The sequence below is a fragment of the Calypte anna genome, chromosome 10 (assembly GCF_003957555.1).
Source record: "Calypte anna isolate BGI_N300 chromosome 10, bCalAnn1_v1.p, whole genome shotgun sequence".
Taxonomy (NCBI): Eukaryota; Metazoa; Chordata; class Aves; order Apodiformes; family Trochilidae; genus Calypte; species Calypte anna.
In genome coordinates, this window is record NC_044256.1 from 12,846,256 (window position 1) to 12,873,951 (window position 27,696).

General features: G+C 38.6%; 1 protein-coding gene across 1 annotated transcript; it reads left to right on the top strand.

Moving 5' to 3' along the window:
- Positions 1-6,315: 6,315 nt before the first annotated feature.
- TMC3 (transmembrane channel like 3) lies at positions 6,316-27,473 on the top strand. Its single transcript, XM_030457422.1, has 22 exons — positions 6,316-6,425; positions 7,662-7,805; positions 9,133-9,208; positions 12,140-12,221; positions 12,893-12,999; positions 13,967-14,065; positions 14,157-14,299; positions 15,744-15,891; positions 16,752-16,795; positions 16,956-17,103; positions 17,842-17,951; positions 18,111-18,189; positions 18,678-18,923; positions 20,583-20,711; positions 21,403-21,470; positions 21,668-21,796; positions 22,608-22,718; positions 23,258-23,383; positions 24,772-24,850; positions 25,021-25,063; positions 25,607-25,904; positions 26,633-27,473. The coding sequence occupies exons 1-22, from the start codon at positions 6,316-6,318 to the stop codon at positions 27,471-27,473; spliced, it is 3,360 nt and encodes a 1,119-aa protein (XP_030313282.1).
- The last annotated feature ends 223 nt before the right edge of the window (positions 27,474-27,696 follow it).

Here is a 27,696-nt window from a genome sequence, read left to right on the forward strand (position 1 = left end):
AGAAACAGAAATGGGCCCCAAGACAACTGCCAATGAGAATGTTGGCCACTGAAAGTGACATTTGATTTGCGTTGCCACCCTGGTCTAAAGAGAGAGGAAAAGTGTGCTCCAAATTCCCTATGGGAAAGGTACAGGGAGCAGCTTCCCTCAGAGAACAAAGGGAAGGATTTTGGTGAAGCCTTGAAATGTGGTCTTGGGAGTACTAAATGAGTTTTGGGACTGAGCAAGGAAACAAGTTTAACAGAGGAAGCAGGCACGTTTCCAAGAAAGGAAGGAGGGGACCAGCCAGAGCTTGGAGGAAAAATCCTGTAAAAGGTACAGGCTGTGAATGAAATACTGCAGGGGGATCCCGTGGTACTTAAAACCTCTCAGATAGTTTTAACATATGTTACATGGTAACTTTGACATAAATCCTTGTTATGGTTGAAAGGCATGAGCCCACCTGACTTCCTACAGCCTCCTGATTCAGTCCCACTGCTTCTCTTGTGATCACAGCATGAATTATGCTGCTGAACTGCAGCTGAATTGACTGATCTGCTGAAAGCTCATCTGGGAAGTGGGGAGAGGCAGAGGATGGTCAGTGTTGTGCAGAGGTGCTGAATTCAAGTGATCATGGAACCAGAGTCCAGTACACCAAGCTTTCCAAGTACTGTGGGGAGGTGGTAACCTGGTCAGCAAGTGGAACAGAAGCATCCCTTGGCAGACAATAATTTGAATAGCTGCCTTTGGGGTTCTTCCTTGGACTGTTGTTGGCTTAATGAGTTAACTGGTGTGTATTTAAACAGCCTTCTAGGTGATGCAGTAATAGAATTTTTGATGCAATGAATTATGCTGACTTGGATTTCCTCTCCCATTTTTTTCATATCCATCTAGTTTGAGAAAAGGTTAGATAATAAATGCAGTTGCACTAATCTTGCTATTTCAATGCTAAAGGCCCTTAAAAGCTGGGGTGAAATTTTTAGCTGAAAACTTTAGTGGATACTACAAAATGCAGGAAATTGGAACATAGTTTTTTATGGATATCTTCCTCAACCACACTCTACCTCTCCCGGGCTTCTGACTTGCAAGAATTTCTTTAGCATCATCACTCCAGAAAATTTTTCTCAGTCAGAATTGTTTCTTGTATTTAATATATTTCACATTAAGTGACAGTATCAATTCTTTCTTCTGACTCTTTACCATGAACTAGATGATATTGCCTAAGCTTTATTCTGCAAGGGAAAAGTATGATTTCCCTAATATCTTTTGGTTTGAGAATCTGAAAGAATTCAGGTCTTGTAGTACCTCAGTGCATGCTTTCAATATTAGGATACTGGAAAAACTTGTCATAATTTTTTATGTTCCTTTAAAAAAAGGTGATTGTGACAACTGTGTGTGGAGTTCAGTTTTAGTATCACAGTCATGGTAGGCATGTGAGATAAAACTTTGTGGGGACTTACATATGGCATGAATGGATAGCACCTCAACCCTCCTGTATGGTACAGGATCTGGGGAAGAACAGAGAGTGCCTGAAGGACTTGATCAGTGCAAGATCAAGCTCTGAGCAATCAGGAGGAAGTTTAGAGCCATGATTGCTGGTGGTCAGAAGCCCTTGCCTCAGCTAAAAATAAAACTGCTGACTGCTCTTTTCATTTTCCTTAGCTGAAGAATTTCCTCCCATTCATTTCGAAGTGATGCAAAGGTCTGACTGAAGGTGTGGTTTTGGTGAGCATCAGTAATGACACAAAACATCATACTGATGCTTGAAGCGTGATGAAAACCAACTTAAATTGAATCGGACCCAAACTTCTGCATTCCAAATGTTGACAGTTGTTTGCTTCCTCGCCCTGGGTCAAAATGAGACAGTCTTATATAAGAATGTTTTCCCAAAAGACCCTTAAAAACAGTTACGAAAGTTCAAGGTTTTCATCTTGCTTAAAAATGCAAAACCAACCCTAAGCTCTGACTATTCAGTTACTCTCGGCCATTGTCAATCCCTTGAACTGTTCATATATTATTTTTTTTCTAAAAAGTGAATTTATTTATTTACTTTTAGCTGTTCTAAAATTACCTTGCTCATTTTCACTGACTCCTAGGTCTGGCTTGTAACGACTCACAGAAGTCTGGAAAATAATTTGGTTATAGTGCTTTCAAAAAGGTCTCTGGTGAAATGAGCATGTCTGTAGGATGCACGTCATACCTCTGGATAGACAAAGCTGCACAAAATAGTCTCTTTTGTAGCAGAAGCAGCTACAGCCTATGACACTTGAAAAATATGTTTTCTTATGGTGCCTTGTTACATGGTTACCATGGGTGGTTGGCTCGGCATGTGGCTGCTTCTGTTTGTCCTCAGCTCCTCTGTACTTCAGGGTCTGGAGAAATAATATTATCTTTTTACAAATGAAACAGAGAACTTTGGTCTTCTCTGAATTTTCACCTTGGAACTGGAATCAGCAGTGTTGTGACCCTCACAGGCAGGGAGATTTTGAAAAGGTCCCAGAGCTGAACTGCAGTGCTGGAAAGATGGGTAAAAATTGAACTGAGGCTCCATGGGAATGAACAAACATGGACAATATAGCCTACTGTCTGCATGAGTTTTCAGTAAGCAGCGTTAACCAACCTGGCTTTTTGCTGGATAAGTGTCTGGAAATGCAAAATGATCCTATGGATCAAATGTGGGGCTTCCACTTACACGCAGAGCCGCCAGTATGAGTTTTGCAGTAAAAGGTTAATGTTCTGGTTTACATCCAGTTAACAGCATTTGAAATCAAATCTATAACCCCTGTAGCATTCATTCAGAGTAAAACTAACCCCAGTAGGTTTCTGGCTTCAATAGAGCATATTGAAATGGGCAGCTGGGTGTTCTGGCTGCTGAGCCGCTTGCTGAGTTGAAAAGCAAAACCAAACCCTTCTTTGTGTTCTGCCTTAACACTTGAGTTTGTGAAAGAGGCCATTGCAGGGGGTCATGGGTGACGTAGGATGCCACCAGCCTCAGGAATATAAGCTCTTGAAGCCTGCTTTTTATTTTCTCTTAAAATGTACCCTGCAAACTTCTGTCAGATGGGCTCTGAATTAATGAGTCTCTTGACACTCATTCTGTTTTTAGTGTTTGGTACTAACTTCAGATTATGCATGTGATCCCAGCACAGGCTTTATGAATGTTTGGTTTAAATGGTCCCTTTGTTTTTTGGATTCTAAGCTTTCTTTTAACAAACTGAAACAAAATTTATCTTCCTTTTTGACATGTGAAAGTACCCTAGATAATTAAACCAATGTAAATCATTAATGTAGCATTTTAATGTTTTTGGTCATGCTATATGACCAGTGGAATAAAGGATATTTCTGCATCTGGGAAATGTAGTAATCTCTGGGAACTACCAAGGAGTTGATCTCTCCAGTGTGGGTCCTTCAAATAGAAACTGGGGTATCTCAAGGAGAAGTGGGAAGTAGGAACAGTAATACAGAGGGAGAATGAGCTGAGGGTTTCTCCTGTAGTTTTTGGAGGTCTAGCTTATATTCTTTGAGGTATTCAGGATGCAATTGTGTCAAAACCAACTTTGTGGGTGTACAGAAATTTTCTTCAGTGAGATGTTTATCTGCAACATGATTTTAACATTTCCATACATAACTGGAATAAGCAGGAAACTAATGGACTTTAGGAGATTGGCCTGACTACAAAGAAACTTTTCATGAGCTAAGGCACCATCTGACCCCAAGGCAGTGCCACTGGCTAAGATGCAAAGGGATAGTGCTATATTATTGCTTTTAAACTCTAAAATAGAAAGCATCTTGCAAGTCAAAAAAACATAGTGATGTGGGTGTGGTTACTGGCCACTCAGCATCAAAGATTTAAAGGGCATTTCTGGCATTCAGAATAGTGTCTCTGTTTTTCCAGTCGGGAAGAGAGGATAAGCCTTTTAGTGGAGATGTGTTTCTAGGATGATACTCATCCCTTTTGTCTCTGTGCTTTCACTTGATGAATGGTCTGGCACACACAGAGCATAGTTGGATGCTTCTTCTGTCCTGTGATCTAGAAGCCAAACAGAAAAGCCATTCCAAGGCTGGTGGATTTAAGTATGGTACAGATAGTTTGATATGTCAAAGCTCTAACAGCCTCTATTTTACAGACTTCATGTAAAATAGAAGAAAAATAATGAAAAATAATAGAGTGCAGCACAAAAAAAGTAAAATTATTTCTGGAAAATCTTCGATCAAGTTACAACTAGGGCTCTGGGCTTTACTGCTGACTATGGTATGGAAATGTAAAGTTGCCTTTATCTAAACTGATCCTTCCTTGTCCTCTAAGAAGTGTGGGGTGAATTATACTGAACAGACTTACTCTTTCAAAACTGTGAAATCACTTAAATAATTCTGAGCACAAGCAGTGAGGCTTGTGACAATTTAGTCCCTTGGAATTATTTAACTCAAAAGGTATAGTACAACAGGCAGAAGCATGATCATGGGAAAGTGGAGTTTCTCAGCAAGTAGCAATATTTTAGATTAACTCAGGGCAGAGGGAAAAAGCAACCTGTGCTATTCTCTACAGGAAATATAGCAGGGAGAACTTAATGTTCTTTCTTGTCAGAGACTGCAAATAAAGTTGACTACAACAGACCACTGATTTATGTAACTGAAACCTTTGCTGTATTGAGCACAGAACTAGTAAAGAGAAAATACCAAGTTAGGAACAAGTGAAAACTCTCTGTAAGGTCTTCCTTTCTCTCCCATGTTCTGAGCATCAAACCACAGCCACAGAAACTTTGTATGAAGTTTTCTTCATCTGTTTTGTTCTGTTTCAATAATGTCACCCAGAATACCTGCAACTGCTACCATGAGGAAAGGCACTGAAAATTCACTTGAGTGAGCACGTGTCAAGGTCTTCAGCTGCCATGGTCCCTGGAAAACTTGGAGCAGCCTATGGTGTCCTGACAGTCCTACAACAGTATCACAGAGATGCTGACAGAGAGGTGGTGTTGGAGTTGACTGTAAGTCAGGGACTCTCCATCATGGAAATACAACTGCTGGAAGGTTCACTTATGTCAGTTTCTCAGGAATTAATCTTGGATTGAACTGATGGATTACTTCTGAGAAAATGTAAACTGAGTCAAAGATATTGCTACTGTATTTTGTTAAGATATTTGAAAAAGAAAAGTGGTGTCTGGTTATCAATTTCATCATGCACATAAATACTGTTAGCAAATTAGGAAGTTCATGCCTGTATGATGCTGGTTGATGATTTAAGAATACGAAAGCATCAGATGATAGGCACAGAGGGCCTCATTCCTGTGAAATTCAGAAGTTCTTATTTAAGGATGGAAAATGAGGCATAAAAATGCAAGAACTATTCCCAGAACTTACAGAAAGTGAGAGTGAGAACTGTTACTAAACAGGCTCACAGCTCCAGTCCCTGTGTGTTCTTTTAAAGTGATTCTCCAAGTCAAATGAACTTTAGGTATCTACTAGATAACTACTAGAGCTGAAGAAATAGGAAATAAGAATCAGATCATAAAGTTTTCCAGTGCTTAACTCTTGGAATAGCCATTATTATCAATAGTATAGTCATTGCCTGCTGCTCAAGATGGTCCTCTAACTAATGGAATTGACTATAATTAAGGTATTACAACTATCAAGCAAAAGTGACTTGCTTGGTAGTCTGTGCTCATCTGAATTTTGACTACTTACAAGGGAAAAGCCATAAATTTAAGTATTAAAAATGAGGGTCATGCAGAGAGTTTGGGACTGGGGCTGAGGAAGGCAGCAGCCATGTGTTCTGTCAGGGCTGTCCCCTGGGAAAGGATCTGGGAGTCTTTCTGGATCTGAAGGAGAATGATGTCAGGCTTTTCTCTGTTAGTGAAGACCAAAATGCAAACTGTTGTGTTGCTCAAGCCAGTAACATTCTCCCAAGCATGTGAGGCAAAGATAGCAACAGTCTGTCCAAATCATTCATTGGAAGCATCATCCAGAGCAGGCCAGCCTGGTGTGGTGGGACAGTGCTTGGAAGGAACAGCTCATCCAAAACAAGGGAAACTTGGTTGTGAATTAATTCTTAATTAAATCCCACCCTTGGACTCTGTTTCCTACCTTGCTTAAAAGTGCCCTGGCAGGGCTGCTGAGCACTGCCACTTTAAGGCATGTAGGCAGTGCCAGGCAGCATCGGGTCCTCTCCAGGGCTGGACCACCAGGCGCAGGCAGCGATCCTCTGCTCGGCAGGGCTCCCCCCCACTCCCTGCTCTCTACTTAATGACATTTGGCTGCTGATGAGACATCTGACCAGTGAGCTCAAGGCTTCCTTCTAGCACAGCAGAGTTTCACCTGGTGCAGGCAGCAGCTGCCACCATGGCAGCAACCCCGGGCTCTGCTGCAGCAAAAACTGCCAAACCTTGCAAAAAGTACAGGACAGTGAAGCGGCACGCTGGGATCTACACCTACCAAGAGCCACCCCACAGGTAAAGAGCCTTCTCTCCCATAATCTGCAAACCTGCCTTATCTAGCACAGAAGTGGGATCTTGTTTTTTTGCTTGTGTTTAGGCACTGCAGTAATGTGAAAAGCAGCATGAGAAAAATCATTCTTTTATATAAATAGATACATTTAGATGTATTTTGAAACTTTTTATTTTCACAAGTCATGTCTCATACTGAAATATAGGCACTGTACAGAGACCAGTGTAATTCCAGTGAGTTCGGGGTTTAGCAGGGTAAGAAATGTCTCTATACTTTTCCTCTGTCAATACAAAAGAGTGTAATGTTTCCTGAATGTAGCCTGTGATGGAGGGGACAAGAGTGTGGATAAATGGATCAGTGGTCTGATGATGTCCTTTAAATGTTTTTGAAAGGCATGATTTTGGTTATGGTTAGTTTCTAGGTGATTAAAAGGTGTTGCTATTTTTTCAGCAGAATTGCAGGGAACTTTCCCAACAGGTACAAAGTGATAAAATTAGAAAACTTCTGAGCTGGTGTTGTTGTAGTACTTCAGATCTCAGCATTTTTTTCAGAGGAAAACAGGCACCACAGCTTTTCAGACCGAAGCCTCCACGAGAATGAGTTTTGCTGCTGTTTCATGTAAACTGCCCTGTTTCAGATAGAACTGAGAGAGCTGTAGCTTAGAAACATGGTGACAGCATCAGAAATAATGATTCAATAATCATCCAGAGAAATCTGAATCAATCTCCTGTCCCCCTCAACAGGAAGCAGGAACAAAGGGTGACTGTGTACTAAGCATCCGTTCCCCCTGTTCTAACAAGCAAATATTTTATTGTTTTCACTACCAAACTAGAAGGGCAACACCAGACAGTGAATAAATGAATGTTAACTGCTCTTGCTGGAAATGTTTAGACAGCACTTTGTTCCAGAAAAATATAGAGAGTGTCTTGCTGGCATGATGTACAAGTTGTATGGCTGGAAGTGCTCGGAAAGGAGAGGCTGGGACTCGTGGAGGAGAGCAGGATTAATTAATTTATGACTGAGCAGCAGGTGGGGAGGAAAAGAGGCATATCTTGGAGATGGGCAAATCATCCAAATAATTTGTCTACTATAAAACAAAAAGGCTGTGTGAGTTTCCTAGCTCACTGCTGCTACATTGCTCTAATAGGTTGGATCCTGTGCAAATCAACAGTTTACTGGGGATCCCAATGGCACTAATTTGTCCTATTTTTCCTCTCATGGGGTGTGTGCTGGGCTGCCAGCAACTCAGATGATGATGTCAGTGAAGAAAAATCCGAGAACCATGACCCAGAGCAAATCTTTCAGAACATCCAGTACCAGAAGGAGATCATGTCCAACATCCGCTGCCGGCCGTGGCCGATGAGGCAGAAGCTGAGGGCACTCAGGTAACTGTGTTTCCATGGAAGATTTTAAGTTCACTGAGTGTGACAGTGCTCCCAGCCTCAGGAGTTTTTCACTGTAATCTGGAAGGGATTGCACACAGCAATGATGAAGAGCTGCTAGGAAAGCCTGCCATGGGGATGATCTTACAAAACCTGAGACCTGATTGAAGGCAGCAGCCATGGGGTGGGATGTCTGCAGGTGAAGCTGACTCCTTTGCATGCCTGTGGCTCCCTGCAGACAGTCACTGTACAGAAGAGAGAGCAAGAAAACATACTTTGACTATTAAGTATTAAAAAGGTGTGTCAGATATTCAGTGGTTTAAGGAAAAGGCTGTTGGTAATGCTTAGTAATACATTTGTATTGGTTTCACTCTGTCCCAAAAAGGAAAAGCAGTCTGCCATTTCCAAGGTAATTGCATGTGATGATTTCATAGTAGGAGAAGAGAAGCTGGTCATAATCTTCAGCCTAAATATATTGTAAACGGCAGTAAAAGGTGCATGCAGTGTGGTAATAACGTTTCACACCTTAAGATTGCCAGATATAATAAAATATTAATAATTTCAAATTTACAATGAAAGAGCCTGTGCTCCCTAATTCAATGGGCCACCTGTCTAAATTGTGTCAGGTCTTTCACAGAGCCATCGGCTTGGGGCTTGCTTTAATTTTCTTTTTCATCTGGCATCTTTCATCCTGGCCTGTATGATGCCAGGATGGTATTTAAGTCATGAGGAATACCTACTAGTAGTAGAGCCCTGTGTAATCTTGGAAGTGAAGAGAGATTCTTCTCTCTTGGGCAGTTTGTGATTTGTCTTCCTATTGGCAAGATTTTGCTGGTCCACATCCACCTTTTGCTGAGGTCAAACACTGAATATGAGCAGATGAATATTCACCTCTGCATCTTGCAAGAACACTGCACCGTTTTTGCTGAAGAGGTGCTAGTATCCACATGAGATTAATCAGATTGTAATGCAGATCTTTTAATTCCATCTTTTCTGGTTGGCCATTATAAAAGAAAGGCTTTGAAACATAATGGCAGAGAAAAATACCAAAAAAAATACCAACCAACCAACCAAACAAAAAACCTAGAGAAACTGAAAACTGCCCCTGCAGTCAAAGTTTTGAATGCTGAGTTTTCTCAGATAAAATTCTCAGTGGTTTTAAAGTGTCAGTAAAAACCTGATTAGGAAAAGAAAAAAGCTTTGCCTGCATAAGGAATTTATGGTCCATGACTGTATTTCAGAGCATCTGAGAATTTAGCTTGCTGCTTGTGCAGAATGAGGGACTCTGAGTACCAGGATCAATGAGAATGAACTTCCACCTCTTGTGCAGGCAGGCGAAGGAGATTGTGCTGAAGTATGAAGGGAGACTTACAAGAACAAGGGGTTACCAGGCTGCTGGTGCAGAGGTATGGCTGCTTTTTCTTGGATTAAAACTCTTTTCTGTGCCAGTAGTCACCTGCAGTTCTCACTCACAGAAGCATATCTTTGCTCTGGAGTTCTTTTACCCACTGGTTAGAAGCTTTTTTTTTTTTTTTTCTTCTATTGTGAATTTAATAATTACATATTTGCAGACTGATGTGTTGAGGGACGAATGTCCTTCTATTAACACACTATAAGCTTCCTTCTGAAATAATATATAAATATTGATTCCTGCCAGAGGGGGCAATTGGGATACTAACAATACAATGTCTAGCTTTTAGTGTAGAAGATAATCCTGCAGTAGCTTGAGGTAAATACATTGTTAAAGAAGTTTTTTGCTTGCATAATAGTAAAAAGTTTTGAATCTAATCTTAGGAACTCTATTTACAACACTGAAAATAGAACCTTCCCCTAATTACTGGATATCAATAACATGGAGGAAGTTGTTTCTAATGTGCAACGAAAAAAGATATTTAGTCATCTCAGCAGTTAAGAATATTTTTGTCATCATGAGTAGACTTCTAATGATGCAATTTCTCTTAATTCAAAAAGGCAGGTTGGTAACAGGAAAATGGAGCACCATGCATTATATTCACATGAACAATGGAAAGGTCACATATGTCTCTGTTGTATTATGTCAGCCCACCACAAAAGGTACAACTTTCCTAGATAGGAAAGAGTCAGCTTTCCTTGTTCTGCCTATGTGTGCATGGCAAATGCAAGGACATACAGTGCTCTTAAAATAAATGCTGGGTTTTTTGATTCAACTTGACTGGAAGTAGGATGTTGCCTATAAAGAAAAATGCAAAGGGTCTACAGTAAGTGTCAATAAATCTGAGATCAGGCTCGTGACTTGTTCATTTCCCCCTCTTGACAAAACAACAGAGGCTTTTGTCTTAGAGTTCACAATGAATAAAAGTTTGCATCTAATCTAATTGCCTCTATATTGCGTGTATTAGCTTGAAGATACTCAGCACTGGGAGATAACTCAGCAGTTAATTAGCACCACTCATTATGAGTGGGAGAACTGTATTGTTTTTTCCTAGCACAGATTGGAGAAAACAACCTTTAAATCAGAGCTAAATGCAACAGAATGACTTGCTTTATTTTTTTTTCTATTTTTTTTTAATCTGGAAAGACTTATTCATGTATTTTCTCAGAAAATAGCATGGTGACCAAGGATAAGAAATTGTAGCACAGCAAAATGAGCATTGCATCAAGAAAATTAAGAACTCACAGGTTGAAAAAATAATGCTAAGAAAAAAATGCTTCTGTAAATGCACAGTTTTTTAAGTAAGTATTTTAAGCTGGCAAAGAACACACTTTTCACAACTGGATAATAGGTTAATGCTATTAGTTATGACAATTTAATATTATTTTACAATACTTTTAGTCCTTTGACACTGAAATAATTTTTCCTCTTTGACTCAATTATTTTATATTTGCATTTAATATTTTTAATGCCAAACACCCATACTCTGGATTCTAAGAATATAAATTATCTGTTCAGTTACACAGGAAAGGAAGTGACAGCTATCTAATTATAATTTTTAACAAAAACTACTCCCACATGGTCACCTCTCTATACTTTATAAATCTGCAGTACAACTGGCACAAGCTGATTGATTCTTCTCTGAGATTAATCAGATTGTAATGGGGATCTTTTAATTCTATCTTTTTTGGTTGACCATTATAAAAGAAAGGCTTTGAAACATAATGGCAGAGAAAAAAATACCAAAACATACACACACACAAAAAAAAAAGCAAAACCCTTTTTTCAAATGAAAGTAGCAACCCTAGCAATTTTCATGTAGTTCATAGAATCTACCATTTCTTTGCTTGATTAAAATGTCTCCTTCACACAATAAAATATACTCCATAGTATTTAATGAACTTTGTCCAAAGAGATTGATGATATATTCAGTCATTAAAATGTTATTTACTTCTCTTTAGTTTTAGGAGATTAGATTTCACAATACAATATTGACACTGTTGCCGACGAAAATATAGGAGGTTTTTAATATCTAGCTGCACTAAAAATACTTTCTACTGCTTGATAGACAGCTATTATTTTTCTGTTGATAGTTAAAAGTCACAGCTCTAACTCTAGAAAGCAAAATCCATGCATAGTTTTGCACACACAGGTATTTTTCCTCCTTGCACATGCACACCCCTCTGTGTGCAGGAAGATGCTTTCCTCTGACCATGCAAAAAAAGGTATTTAATTAAAGACCATATGAAATAAAACCACAGGTTTTCTGGAGTTGTCAGCTGTGGTACAGAACTCAGAACATAGCTGCTGAATTTGCTGCTGCTGGATAGGGAAATTATTTTCCCCCGAAGAAAACCTGCTTCTCTTAAATTCACAATTAGTTGTCTGTTAACTTGTTTGTCCTAGAAATGAAATTTATGATGCATAAGGCAGCAGGATTCTCTCATAAATTACACAGAGGTTTGTGGTCCCAGCAATACCCAGCTCAGCTGAGTTCTGTTACCTGGAGCTGGTGCCCAGCCCCATTCTGCTGTTCCCCCCTCTGCAGCCCCAGCCATGGAGAGGGCAACTGAATGGTGCCTGTTGGCTTCTTTCTGGGTCCTCCTGGTCTTTAGGTGTAAAATGGAGCCTGACAGCCCCTGACTGTACCCTCAGAGATGTATAAAGGGCACTTGTCTCATCTTTATTGGCATTTGGTGGGTAAGCAGTGTCCAGGACTCCTGTAGCCTCCATACATTGTGTTTCTCAACATGATTTGCTTTGCCCACCTTACCCACAGACGTGCTCTAAGATCTTGGTAATTAATGTTTGTAATATTTCTTGTGCTACAAGAGGAAAGAAACATAAGCAAAATCCTCTGCATTCCTATTTTAACAATTTTACATGCAGTACTGTTGTGTTTCTCATTTTTCTGCTTTTTTCTCAGCTTTGGAGAAAGTTTCTTCGACTTGCATATAATTTTGTGGTAATCTTTATTCCATGGGAAATGAGAATAAAGAAAATTGAGAGTAAGTATAAAGATTTCATGGTATTGAATAGTAAAGCACTTGCTAAAATGTCTTAGGGTTTATTTTTAAATTTATTGAATTAAATAAATAATATTTAGAAGAGAGTTAAATGCAAACTTTCAGCAGTGATGCTTTCATTTAAATCTTTGCCTTCCCTTATCTTCCTGGTGCCTTAGAAACTGTACAACTCCTGCTTACAGTCTTAGTGGAAGGTAACTTAAAAAGTCAAGTTTTTCCTGTTGCGTTTTTGAAAATGCAGCAAGATTTGGTTATAGCTCATAGCAGTCCATGGGGCAGCATCCTCAGGCCAACAGTCCCAGTTTTCCCCAAGGCTGTGTGGTCCTAATCTGTGTCACCAGCCCTTGAGTCTTTGAATTAAAGCAACTTTTATCATGACATCAGCAGCCAGGTCACAGCTCTGTGCTTCAGTGGCAAAGGGACAGGGATGCATAATGTTACCCAGCACAGCAAACACTGCTGGTAATCATGAGTCTATGTTGGAATTATTATTTTCCCCAGTGATGGGTTAACATTTTCTCTACTTTGCTGTATGCCCCGAGTGAGTAAGAAAGGTTTTTCTTTTGTTTTATAATTCAAATAATACTTCATGAATAAATGATAGGAGCTTTCATAGACTGTGTAGCTTAGATAGCTATTTTCTGTGGTTTAAGGTCATTTTGGATCTGGAGTTGCCTCTTACTTCATCTTCTTGAGATGGCTGTTTGGAATCAATATTGTACTTACCATAATGACAGGAGCATTTGTAGTCTTACCAGAGGTAAGCACATGTTGTTAATATTTGCAAAAAATTACTTGCTGATGCATTTTCTTTTCTGAATTACACAAATGCTTGAAGGCATACATCAATTTAAAATGTACAATCTAAAATGAATTATTTAAAATAAAATCCCCTATTAGAGGGTTTTTATCTGCCAAAGGATAACAGATTTTTGCTATTAGTGCTAGAGATTATATTTTGTCAGTATTGTTCTAATGCTTTTACAGAATATATTTGTATCCAATTACTAAAATGGAGAACAAAATCCTAAAAGCTGTAGTTGGTGTTGAGTACACTCAACTCCTGTTAGTGTCATTTACAGGCAGTAAAATCCCTCTCCAGACACTGGATTATTATCCATTAGAAATAATGTTCTGGTTCTGCACAGCCACAACTTTTTTTTAGTTCTTGCATGGAAGTAAAGCTATTTGTTAACTTTGTTAAATTATCCATAGGTAGCATTTTGCCCTGTGCTTTAATAAAGGTTTCAGAAAACATAAGAATATCAGATTTTTTTCTTCTCATTAGCTAAACACAAACAAAGCTAAGTACCCCCAAAACATATCAATAATGTATTCACTTTCAATTATTACTTTTTTTGAGGAAAAGTAGATTTAATATTGAAATACTATTTAGAGGTCAAACCCCATCATATTTCATTTAAAAATGCCTGAATTAGAACATAACTTTTAATGCTCTTTTGCAAACAGTTTCAGTTGAGCTCTCTTAATTTCTCAGCCATATTGAAGATGTCCACTAATTTCCACACAAGTAGACCACAGATAGCAAGAAAACCATCATGGTTTAGTGGAAAATGAATGCAGGTTTTCTCATGGAGTTTTTAGTTTAGGACAAGGAACAGCCCAACACTTACTGTTCTGGCTGGATCCCCCAGGTGGGCAGCTCTTGGTGGGTTCTGCTGGGCAGCCCCAGCTCAGCTCCTGAGATTCTCTCTCTTTTTTCCCAGCTACTGGCCGGAGCACCGTTTGGCAGCACGCTCAGCAAGACCATTCCCAAGGAGCATATTGCATCTGCTCAGGACTTGGACACCATTTGGTCACTAGGGGCAAGACTAAAACCATTTTTATTGTTTTACTGTTGCTGTTTTGTTGTAACCATTCATTACTGCTCTTACTTAAAGGCTCTGGTCTTTGCAGGGCTACCTCCAGTACTCTGTTTTGTTTTATGGCTACTATGGTCGTGAGAGGAAGATTGGGAAAGCTGGGTACCGGCTGCCTCTTGCCTATTTCCTTGTTGGAATGGCAGTGTTTGCTTACAGCTTCATCATTCTCTTAAAAAAGTAAGATTTCCCGTTTGTTGCTGTCCATAAGGTTGTGCAGGCAGTTGCTAAGGGTACATTCATCCCATTTCTCTGTATTTATCTGTGGAGCTCTATTAATCCCATCATCAGGTAATGTCCAGGAGGCAGAATGAGTTTAATTCCAGCTTGCCCTTTCTCTTGCTATCCATCATCTTCACTCTCTCTGAAGTTTCCCAGTCTATAAAAGAGGTCAGCACAGAGGTTGATCCCTGTCCTTTGTGTTTGTATAGAGTAGGATTGACACTCTCAAAAGTCCTTTCTGTTTTCCTCTTTTTTTTGGTATAAATATCACTCTGACAGAAACTTATATTTTAATGCTGTCAGCATTGCTCTTCCCACCTATTTACATAGAAATATAAAAATTCCATCCTAAGTGTAATACCACTTGCATTGTTTCATCTGGGATGTGGCATCCTGTTGGAAGTTGAGCTTAATTCCTTTGCTGCTGAGTGGCCAGGAGTAGGAGCTCCGTGACAGAGACATCAAGGCAGCCAGCACTGACCATAAACCTGGGCAATCCTGGGAAGGTTGCTCTATCTTTTCCTGGTTTGCTTTCACTTCTCTTCTGGATACCTATTTATCAGGCACAGTGCAATTCAGGGACATTTTTAGCATTGCTTGTAATAACTCCAAGTTTTTTTAAATCAAACCTTCCCTTTTTCGGGTTTTTTTTTTTCTGCCTTCTGGTTTGTGCCAAGGGTCACTGAAATATTTGACAGGGGTCTGCACATCTGCAGATTCTGGATACAATGAACTCTTTTCCATCTGTCTTAGCTCACTAACTCTGCTGCTTACAGTTCCCCTGGTAATGTCCTTTTGGATGCCCTTTCTTTCATAAGATATTAATCTTAATTTCTTTCCTTACACTTTGCAATATTCTGCCCTCTTGCCTGTGTGAGTTGAGCAGCAGGTGGGGTTTTCTTCTTTTTCTCAAGGTCTGTAAAATGGCAGAGTTCCTATTTGACAATAACATATTTTTGAGGCTGAAAACAACACAGAAAAAAATGGATCTTGTGCATGAGCACTAGTTTTTCCAAACTAGCTTATAGTTACAGCAATGATGACCTAGTGATAGTATATGGCAGCTTAATCCTACCTGGAGATTGTATAAGTGAAATAGGTTTAACTCCACAGCTCTAGTGAGATTTATTTGCTTTATTTGTCAGTTATAAAGAATGTAAACATCAGAATGCCCTTCCACAGTGAGTTATTTCTGCATTAGAACAAAACTGAAGTTCATGATCTGAACCTCACCCTGTTTCATTTCCTTCAGAAAGCTGCCAGCAATGACGTTAATTGCTGCAAACTTTTGGTAGTTTCAGCAACACAGACATTTAAAAAGTATGAACCAAACCAGTCATTTCCTTCATAGTCATCTTCACACATCAACAACAGTTGAATATTTGTTGGATTTTTTTTACAGAATGGCAAAGAACTCAAGAATGAGTTTAGCAAGTGCCTCTGATGAGAATTACACTTTCTGTTGGAGAGTGTTCTGTGCTTGGGACTATTTAATAGGAAACCCTGAGGCTGCAGAGAGCAAAGCTGCTGCTATAGTTAATAGCATTAGGGTGAGCAACTGACTTTCAAATTGTCTGGAGTTTATTTATTTGTTAATCTGGAAGCTGTATCTTCTCTCTCATTCCTTTGCATTTCAGGGGGGTTTTGTGTGAATTCATTGACAGTTCTGATTGCCTGGGGGAGGGCTGCTATCACATCTCTGTGTGGTACTGCAGTTACATCATACTTGCTGACACTTTCATTCTGTCCCAGCAAGGCCATTCTGTTCTTCAGAAGTTTAATTTAATGCCCCTGTATGTGAAGAACTAGAAGCAAACTTGTTTGTAATATAATTTGATTGATTAAGAGAATCAAGTTCATGTTAAAAATGTGAAAACACTCATTTGTTTCATCTTGCCAAATTGTTTTCAATACAGATGTTTTCCATTTAAAATTGAAGAACAGATGTGGTTTTCATAAAAAGTAATTTATTTCCCAAAGTTGGTGTATTCTCATGAAGTCATTGAGCAAAATTACTTCAAATTATGTCAAGGATACATTAATGAGCTGTAAGATTTAGTTATTTCCATGAATTAGGATAACTTTTGTCAGTTCTGTATTATATTACTGAGACGTGGATTCTACAGGCACATCCTGCAAAAAGGTCTGGTAGTGCAAACCCCTGGTTGTACCCAGCTGAACATACATGACTGAAAGTGCACAAGTATTTGATTACTGGGTATTTGTTTCTCAGAAATCTCCTTCACTATTTGAGCTCACTTATCACTCCTAAAAAGCTATGCAGAACAGAGAGGCCTGTTTTTCTGCTTGCACTTCCAGCATGTGAAGTTTTTTGTTAATATACTGTGAAAACCATGTGCACTATGCTTGCTGAACACTATTAAAATTATAATGCTGTGTTTCTTTCAAGGAAGCTATATTGGAAGAACAGGAAAAGAAGAAAAGCAAAAACTTGTATGTATACAAGACCAGAAACACTTTTCAAAGCACTGTTTCAGTGCAGATAGCAGTGCTAATCTGCTTGTCTCATACTTCTAAAACCCATGTTAGAAAAGACCCCTGGTGCCATAGAACAATCTTCTGTATTGGCTCTTTTTTTTTTTTTTTTTTCCAGGGCAGTGACCATAAGCTTAAGAATCATTGCAAACATCCTTGTCCTTCTTTCACTTGCTGGCAGTATTTACATCATCTACTTTGTCGTGGATCGATCCCAGAGGTTAGAGCGCACCAAAAAGGAGTTGACTCTTTGGGAAAAAAATGAGGTACAGTGTCTTTGTCACCTCTGTGTTAGAAATAGGGTTCTTTTCCCAGGTCTCTCTGGAGCAATGGTGTGCATCGATGTGTAAATTGCAAGAGATGAGCCAGAAATACCAAGTTACCTGCATCTCTCTGCACACACTTGTCTCTTCACTGCACAGGGCAGGAGGATGCCAGGGAGATGCTGCAGGGCCTCCTCTCACACAGACTGCACTTCCAGCTGGCCCCTATTTGATGAGGACAAAGCTTTAACTCTTCTGTCACTTAAAAATCTACTTTTGCAGCAACAACTCAGCTGAGCCAGTGGACTAGAAACTGAAACAGCTTTGACAATAGCTATTGGTGTCATCTGGGGGATACTGAATACTTTGTGAATATTTCCATTCAGAGGAAGGAGTGGATACTGAGAGTAGGAAGTGAACAGGTATGGAGAAGCTACTCATCCATTTCAGAGGAAGATGCTGGCTTCATATTTCCCATGCGTTAAGTTTTTATTTTAATTAATAAATTAGAAACTGAAAGTTAGAATGTCTGGAGTAGAGATACTAGAGTGGTGTTGCAGATCTATAATTCTGGATTACAACTACTGTTATTACTAATGCCAATTAATGCTTTTCTTGGAGGAAATATTGAAAAAAGTTATTACCAACATATGTGCATCAGCACTATTCCAGTCAGCAGTCAAAGCACCATGGAAGTTCTACATGTAAAGCAAAAAAGTTCTTTGTCTTTCTGTGCTGTAGGTAAGTGTTGTTGTGTCACTGATTACAATGATTGCACCCTCTGCCTTTGAACTTGTGGCAGCTCTGGAGATGTATCACCCAAGGACCACTCTTCGCTTCCAGCTTGCCAGGTATGGGCTTTATGCAGTGTAGAAAACATGTGGGAAGAAAGGGGAGAAGAAGAGAGATGTGTTCTGGTGCTGTGTTCAGTCCACCCAAACCACAGAATGTCTGAGAAGCTGAAGGGATGACAATGCTGATAACCTATATCTTACTCTTCTTGTTTTCAGGGTTCTTGTTCTATATCTGGGAAACCTCTACAGTTTAATCATTGCTCTCCTGGACAAAGTGAACAGTATGAGTGTCACTGTAAGTTTGACTTGATGTTTGCTGATGTGCAAAGCTAGTAGACTTTATCAATAGAATTCCATCTATTGTGATATGTATGAAGTTAGATCAAAAAATGTTCAAAATAGATTAAAACATATAACAGTTTGATAGAACTGTAAAGTTAAGTTTAGTTTGTAACATGAATCTACAACAACTTGTAGTTATTTGGGATAATTGCATCCATTTGATTTCTAAGCCATCACAGTAAACAGATTTCTGTGCTTTTCTTAATAACTTAAAAAAAAAAAAAAAAAAAGCCAACATTTCATGACAAGTATTTCCAGCTTTCATAAAGCAGGTTTCAGTACCATCCTCATGAGTTTCATGTGCATCTGTACATTGATAGCTATTTAATAGTCACTTAACTGCTGCTTGAAAATAAACACAGCAATGACTCTGATTGTGTACTTTGCATCTGCTTGTATGTACAGTTGAAAAAGTAGTTTTTGGGACTCTTATTATTTCAGGACTCTAATGTTAACAACAATGCAGGTAACTCTACCACCTTCTCAGGAACCAAAACTCTTTCAAAAGAAGATAATTTTTCTACAACAATTCCTCCTTTGCAAAATAAGAGTGATGGCATTTTCACGTTGGAAGGGAGTCAAGTTAAAGGCTTTACAGTCTCTGATGCACTGGTTAACAAAACAGATTTCTTGAACCATAACACCCAAAACTCACAGGATCAGTGCTGGGAAACGTATGTTGGTCAAGTATGTAACTGTTTTATTATATCATCAATTTATTCCTAATCTATATTTCACAAAAAATTAAAATCATGTTGTGCTGGGTTCAGTTTTAGAGATTTCTGTTGTATATATTCCAGAATTTATCTAAGGATTGTGTAAAAAGAGAAAAGACTCTGTAAAATTATTTGGTCATAGATGCAAGCTTTGTGCTTTGTTCTGTACCTACAATGTGTTAGTGTAAAAATGTTCTTCTGCCAGGCTTTTATCTCTGTCTCCAGCTCTGCACAAGCAGATCTCTACAGATGTGTAGATACTGATCCTATTTTAATAAGATGCACCCTGTTAAAGCTGTACAGAGAAATGTGACTATAAAAATGCATGGACAGTGACACACACCCTGTACAGATTCAGATTGATGCCTGGATAGATGGGGATGCAGGCCCAAGCCAAGCTTGAGAATCATGTTCTTTGTCATTTGGACAATATCTCTGTGTGCTCCATTCATTCTGCCTTAGTACATCACTAGAGAATCAAGTGTTCTTCACTTTTTCAGAGAGAAACAGGACATCAAGAAAGGTTAAAAGCCACACTGTCAGTGCCAAGCAGGCAGGTTCCCACAGCAAGGTTGCAGAAAATCTGCACACTTGATGTGACACTTTTTGTTTCCCTATGGATTCCCAAGCATCACTTCTGGCCTTTGCTTTTAGTGACTAGCAGGGACACTAGCAAAAAGAAATTTTAACCACACGGAGTTCAAAAGATGACATTTGGCCCAAGTATCTTTGGTGTCTGTCAGTGTCACACTCAGGCCTGGGCCACGAGATGAAGAATGATGCTCGTGTGCTGCTTTCTGCTGAGCATCTTGTTCCAGAGTGAGCAATATTAAGGGTCTTGTTTGATCTTCTGGAGCAGAAGTCCCTTCCTAGGTTTGTAAAGCTGATTTCTATGCTTGGCTGTCCCTCTCCCTGTTGCACAGGCAACAGAAAATTTTTTTAAATTGTTGTTTATGAAGGTTTTTTATTGTTTTTTGTATGTTTGTTCCTCCAAATGAGCTAAAGACATTTTGAACTGAATCTTTTCTATTTAATTGTGTGTTTTTAAAGCTCAGCTAAATATAGGACAACCCCATTCATTTTTAAGGACTAAAAAAGGTCTCTTTTATGGCTTATTGTTTTTGCTTTTGTATGAATAATAAGTGTTTCTCATTGTTAAGCACTTAGCAAGTACATACCACAACAGTAAGTGTAATTAAACATTTGAATGCAACAGAAAAAATCCAACCCATTTCAGTTATGTAGATAAATATTCAGAGCAGTCATTAAAAAGAAAACCTAAAATTATCATGACCAGACTTTTATTCCTGTAAGCAATAGAAGGGATGCTGAAAGCTTAGTTATATTAAATTAAATTGTGTTTTTATCTAGAACAAAAGGCAAGTGAGGGAGAAGTCAAACGTAAGAAGTTTAATACAGTATAAAATTTTTAATATAAAATAGTAGGGGTTGGAGAGCATCTAGTCTAACTGCCCCTGCCAAAGCAGGAAATAAGTTTAAAAGGAAATAATTGAAATTTACAAATAATTTTTCAAGTTTGATCCAAACTACAAGTACAAATGCAAAAGAGCTATATGCTGTCCATTTGCTTCCAGAATGACTCAGTATGTGTGAAAAATATGTATTTCAGGAGATGTTAAAGCTTTCAATTATCGACATGATTTTCACAGTTGCAAGCATCCTGCTAATTGATTTTTTCCGTGGACTCTGTGTCCGGTATTTAAGTGATTGCTGGTGCTGGGATCTAGAAAGCAAGTTTGTAAGTACAGTCTTTATTTTATCAAATTCAAATGCTGAAGATAGGAAGGCTCCTTCCTGTTGTATCCAGCTTCCTTAGACCCTTTAAACAGATCAAGGCTTTCTCTGTAGCCACCATCTATAGTCACAGCTCACACTGAGTTTGAAGTGGAGGGTACAGGGTGAGGGCTGAGATTGGATGTTTTCCTCAAGCCTACTCTCATGCCTGTGGTGCAAAAACCTCTCTGTATTTCCCAAAATGGGATTTCAAAGCAGTCCCAGATTCAGATAAGACAGGGGCCATAGTGTTGCTCCCCACATCCACTTTGCTGTATCTGTAATAAATATCTACCATGTAACTAGTGTTTCAAGAAGCAATACCCAAAAAGCACGTAGCCCTTTAAGAGAATTGTGTTGAGTAATACTTGGTTAGCAAGAAGCTGTTGGCATGGAAGGCTAAGGACTGTTCTCTGTCCTTAAGTAAATAAGAGAAGTAAATTAGAGAAGAACTAGTTTATTTAATCCTTTGCTGCAGAGTAGGTTTTACTGTGTTCCTGCTGTCTGCCAGGAGATGGTATTTGATCTGGACATTTCAGGCCATGTGTTGTCTGGAAACTGATTCAGTCAAATACTTCTAATAAATGATCTGGGAAAGAAAATAAAAAAACCCAAAAAAACCACAAGTTATTTATCCTACACTGTGTTTCTTGTAGCCAGAATATGGAGAATTCAAAATTGCAGAGAATGTATTGCATTTGGTCTACAACCAAGGAATGATCTGGTACGTAGTCCAGAAGTTATTTTTCTTGTCCTTTGTTGGCTGATTACTAAGTCAATCAGTCAATCTTTCATTTTCATAAGAGACTGACTGCTCATAGTGAGCTGTTGTTTAACAGTTTTGGGTTTTTTTCGTATGTTGTTTTATAATTAAAATTGCTTCTGGCATAACTGAGCACTAAAATGAAGTTATTTTTCCAGGATGGGAGCCTTCTTTTCACCTTGCCTACCAGCATTCAATGTTCTTAAGTTGATTGGACTCATGTACCTGAGGAGCTGGGCTGTATTAACGTGTAATGTACCCCACCAGCAGGTGTTCAGAGCATCTCGGTTAGTCAAAATAAGAAAAAAAACCAACTAATAAATCAAATGCAGACAATGGAAGTGTATTCTGCACATAGGAACAAACTGACAGGAGATTTTAGCTCTGAAAGTTGACAATCAAATTTGACAGTAGTACTGACAGCAAAGGTCTGTGAAAATAAAACAAAACACCATAGTGTTAATGTGCAACTAGAGGGTTTGCAAAGCCAGATTAATCAAAGATATGTAAGAACTGAAAAATGTCAGGGAATATTCTTAGACCAGTATACATCATCTACCCTAAATGCTCATACAAATCTGATTGTGCTCAATAGCTTACATGTGTTAACTGTAAGTCCTATTTCTTGATGTTTCTTTCCTTGAAAACCATGTCTTTTCTACATTGCACAACAGAATTGCCCATATTATTTCCATCATGTTGAATATCTTGTTTATTCAAAATGAAAATCATTTACGTCATCTTTAAATCTTGAGACTCAGTTATTCCTAACAAGTTTTGCAGATTAATTGACTTGTGCTGCTGTTCTTTTTCTCCCTCAACACAACTGGGCAGTGAGGTCAGATTTTGCAGAAGAGTTCTCTAAACAGTTCCCTGGCTGTAGCAGTGCTTCTGGAAAGCTGTGCAAATGGGATTTTGATCATTAAGAGTCTCTTTAAACTGTCTCTGTTCAGACTTTCTAATCACAGCAGAATGATTTTGATCTTGGCAGAATGTAGATCTTGAACTTGTTAGGTAGATACAGACTTATACCTTTTATGTTACCTATGTTTTTCTCTCTGACTAGTATAATCTGAAACGTGTTATGCCTTCTTGCAGATCCAATAATTTCTACTTGGCCATGTTGCTGTTCATGTTGTTCTTATGCATGTTACCAACAATTTTTGCTATCGCCCGCTATAAACCATCTTTAAGCTGTGGTCCTTTCAGGTAAGTTATAAAGGACTAATGGAAAGTGCAAAGACTTCATTTCAACCTTAGAATAAATCCATCAATGTCAGTAATAATCAAATTACTCGTTGGTTGGTTGTTTTTTTTTTAAAGTTTATAGACAGGACATTCTTTTAATTAGGTGTTAAGGTTCTGAGTGAGGCTTGAGTTTTAGGTTTTTATACATGGTTCAGCTATTTTAGGTTTGCATAATGCAATGTGCCACTGAGCAATCTAGCACACATCAGCATCTTCTCCCAGTTCAAACACCCTCCAAGCCTCCTCATTGCTTTTGTGCTTTGGAAAAATTGTTAAAAAACAAATAATGAATAAGCTGTGCTCTTTGGGGTTTTCTGAGTATTTTGGTTTTGGTTTGGATTTTTTTTTTGTTTTACATTTTTTTCTTTTACTGTACTGATCCAAAGTTGTTTTGAATAAAACTACTTGTTTATTTGGTGCAATAGTGCTTAACAAATTGATGTACCTAGAATTTTTTAAAACTTAATTTTAGGTTTGGTTTTTTTTTTCCCTTCTTCAAGTGGACAAGAAAAAATATATGATATTGTTTCTGAAACAATTCAAAATGATTTTCCTAAATGGTTCAACACAGTGATTACTTACGTCAGCAGTCCTGTTGTCGTCCTCCCTGCACTACTTCTTTTATTGTAAGTACTTAATTTTCCACAGGAATCTATTGTATTCATTCTGGCATTATATCTGGGGAGTCAACAGAAATGTTGATACTGAGAAAAAATGCTGCATTATTGTAATTTTATTAGCACCTTATTGAATACGTGACAGATGGATCAAATGGAAATGAGAGTAAAATAAAAAAGACTGTTGCCAGATTTTCAGAGGGAATTCTCATTCTGGGATACTCTTAGAGCAAGCTCACTGTTGTGTCAAGTCCTGCAGTGCTGCTTGTTCCAGGAAGTTTTAAGATCTCTCTTCCACCACAAGAGCTCCCTCAGAAATTTTCCATTTCCTCATGGCCATTAGTTTCTGACTGTGAACAGGGCTCAGACTATCATTTGAGAAGCTACCCAGTCATCCTGATTTTTGACAAGATAAATCAATTATGAAGGTCTGCTCTGAAGTGTTAATGTAATATAACTTGCTGCAGACTTTCCACTGGAAGGTCTTTCTTAGTCTAGTTTCTAAACTATTCTTCACAACTGGGAATTAATATTTCCATTGAGCTCTTTGAAATTCACTTTGCTCTGTGCAGTATCATTTGTCTTGCATGTACTTTTGTGTATTTTTTTTTCCTTATAAACTACAGATGATGCAGACTTTGTCCCATCCCAGACAAATCAAAAAGATGAAAACAATGCTTCCTATTTGAAACTTTTTCCTTTAAGGTCCCAATCATATAAATATGAACATACTTAAAAATTTAAGTAGGTCTATTGCTTCAAACAGATGGCTTAGCACATGTGTAAATGATTGTGGTATGAAGTCAATCTGTAAGATTTTGCTTCACTTGGAAGCCAGTATAATTCATTAGGTCAGGATAGATCTGCTCTCTCTTGTGCCAGTGTAAACAAGGTGTTATTCTAGTCAGTCAACAAAATTACACTGATATGAGTGTGCCAATCAGCTGTAGCCCTGGCATCTCTGTTCCATAACCTTGGATTAGGACAAAAAGATGAGGAAATATTTATCAAGTTTTCATTCAGAGCATGTCCAAAATAAAAAAAAAAAATAAATAAAAAAAATTAAAAAAAAAAAAAAAAAAAAAAAAAAAAAAAAAAAAAGAAACAAAAATAAAGAAAGAAGACAGACATACACATAGGTTACAGGCACAATGAAAAGACCTGCAAAAAACCCAGACAATATTAGAAATGCTGTTAAATCTGTTTTCAGTGTCACTTTCTTTTCCTCTTTTATGTATGTTTGCTTGCAAGAAGGTTGTGATCCCGTGTCACGGTATAAAGGAAATGCTACAAAGCAGCAACTGAACCTGTACACCATTTTGATGACCTATAAACCCTTATAGCAAAAACTGTGAGGAATGTTTGATGTGATTCCTAATCACCTCTTTCACTTCTAGCATGCTGATCTATTACCTACAAAGTATTGCAAGATCATTAAAATTCACCAACAATCAACTGAGAATGAAGATCCAAACAGTAAGTATAGTTCAAAGCACTTTTACATGCAATTTAGAGAGTTTTATGGCCTAATTAAGTCTCTAAAGTCACTTTCAGTGCTTCACAATGTAAAACAAATCCTGTATTTTTCATCCTTACCTCTTACCTATAACAATTTACTGCTTCTTATTCTTCTGAATTAATTTTAGGAAAGATCTGAAGATAAGAAGAAGGTGGTTCAGATGGCAGTAGGTAAGTTGATGAGCTTTAGAAAAATATTCCTGTAGTCTTTCTCTTTTAGATGTTTTTGAGATCAGCTTGATTTAAACTTGGCAGCACTGAAATACAAGATATTTGGTTCATACCTAAAGTATGCTGAGATCTTTGGACTGGGTATTTTCCTGCTTTTGCCACCAACAAGGGCAAAACCTGCAGACGCCTCTGACAATTCAAATCCTGTCAGACCTTGTGCAAAATTCAGAGAATAGTAGGCACCTGAGAGGGTTGAACATTTGGTAATATTTCAGACCTGTCTAGTGTACCAGGGGGAATTTGAGCGTGCATCTTCCACGCCTCAGATTTTAGCAATGAGAAAGCACAGAAGGGAGGCCATCCTTCTAATTCCTCCCAATGAAGGGAACAAGTAAAATATGCCAAGCCAAAGAGAAGACATAATTCAGTAGTTTTATGGCTAGATCTTAATGCTACTGTAACCCCTTCATAGCTCTCTGACAGACAGGGAAATGGTGAAGTTCAGAGGTCTGAGCACTTCCTGTAATAATTTCTGTTTTGTAGCCAGGATCCAAAATCTGGATGGGAATGATAAGAGACCAGATCAAGGAGGTGATATTATCAGCCAGGAGTCTTCTATTCGGTCCTCAACTCCCCGAAAGAATGGCAGTGTCTTGAACTTTGAATCTCCTGTGAGCAAAAGCACCAGAATACAAACCATTTCCCAGTCTGTGCCCCAAACTCTGCCCTCAACTGATGTTGCAAGACCTGTCAACACAACTCCCACAACTGCAACCTCTTTAACACCAGCTCCCTCAGTATCAAGTGCACAGAGACCAAGAAACGATCGTATCACAAACAGGCAAGACAGCTTTTGTTTCAAAACGGCATTTACTCCAGCAGCTCCATGACATACCTGTGTTTGTTTGCAAAATGGCTGTTTATTCAGGCTGTCTGGAGCAGTAAAACAGCTGAAGAATTTTTTTAAAAGCAGATTGATTCCTGGGTATTGTACAGAGTGCTAGTGAAAACATGTCCTTAATTCCTCTTTACCCTGAGGTGGGATTACAAAATTTAGGAAATCTTGTGGTTGATGGAGTTTACACACACCTCAAGCAAAGGTAAATAAGAAGCTCAGTCTTAGATGTGTAACTTAGAATAGTTTGTGCAGGGTACTGTTTCTATGAACAAGACAAACATATGAAGAATGAAGGAACTGTGTAATGGATGTGCAGATCTGGCTGTAAAGCAACCAGTTTTGGACATCAGCAAACTGATGCTTTAAGCTGATTGCTTTTTTTCCCTAGTGATCAGATAAAGAGCATTTTTAAACAATACTCAAAATAGTAAGAAAGAATGGGAATGTAACTTGAGAGGTCAGTTGTCTGCTGTCTTTCCCAATGGAATAACAAATATATCTCCTAATTTCTGGAGTACATTTCTGAAATTGGTACTAAAAATTTGGAATGATGGAGATTGTCTAATTTCTACCCTTAAAGTACACTGACTTTCAGAGAACTTAATTTTTATATGTTTAATTAGATAAGTGTTTATCTCAGTCTTTCCTTCCTTTTATTTCCTTTCCTAAAGGTACCCAAGCGTTGTGCACGGGAGTGCAAGTGAGCTCTGTAAAACAAAGCCCTACACGCCAGTCCCTCTCAAAAAGCATATTGGAGATGCACATTCGGAGCCTCTCTTTAGAAAAGGCATTCAGCAGGTAAATCCAGATGCTCTTGGGGCAGGGGCTCCTGTTTTTGTGGGACGTAGACCATATGCTACCAGGTATTTTGTTGTTAATGAAAATGAGTCCCGCAAGAAATCGCTCCGTTCTGCCTCCCGAATCCAAAGGCACTTGAGGAAGGATGAGTCGGGAGATATCATCGAACTGTACCCACGCAGTGTCAGAAGATATGTGGTTCAAACACCACACCAGATGTATTCCCCTCATCTCAGTGAAGATGAGGAGGATGAAGAGGAACTTAGGAGGGACTTCAGGAACAGATCCCATCGCCCTCGCTCGCTGTCAGATCTTCGTCCAGCACCACGATTTTACATTGGGGAACGTGCTGATGGCCACATTCTTAGGAGCAAGGATCTAGCCAGAATGCACTACAAATCCTGGGATGATGGGTTTGAGCTGGATGTGGACAGGCCTCCCTATGCTTACAAGAAAGTGCACCTGAACTATGCTGAGTCACGTGTGAAACCAAAAGCAAAGCAAAAGCTGGAGCAATCTCTAACCGAATCCGATTCCATTTCCATTGAATCCAGCAGTGATCCACAGAATAGCAGCAATGACCAGTATATCCAGGTCATTCATAAAAAGGAAAAGTATCCAAAACCTGGGACAAAACTCACCAAAAAGAAATCAAAAAATAGTCTTGATCTAAATATGTCTGAGCCTAGTGAACTGGTATGCTCAAATGTCTGAGAAAGTGCTCCAACCTTCTTGTGTAGAGGTGTTACATGCATTTGTTGTTCCTGCTGTTTGAGGGCTCTCGCAATAACTGATGTAGTTTTTGCAACAACAGTGTATGCAGTCATTAGAGATGGGAAAAGCATAGTTAGCCTTGTGTTTATCTGTACCTTGCTTTACTATCACAACGTTGCAAGAATTCGGAGATAAAAGTATTCCAGTTAATTACTGTTAAGCT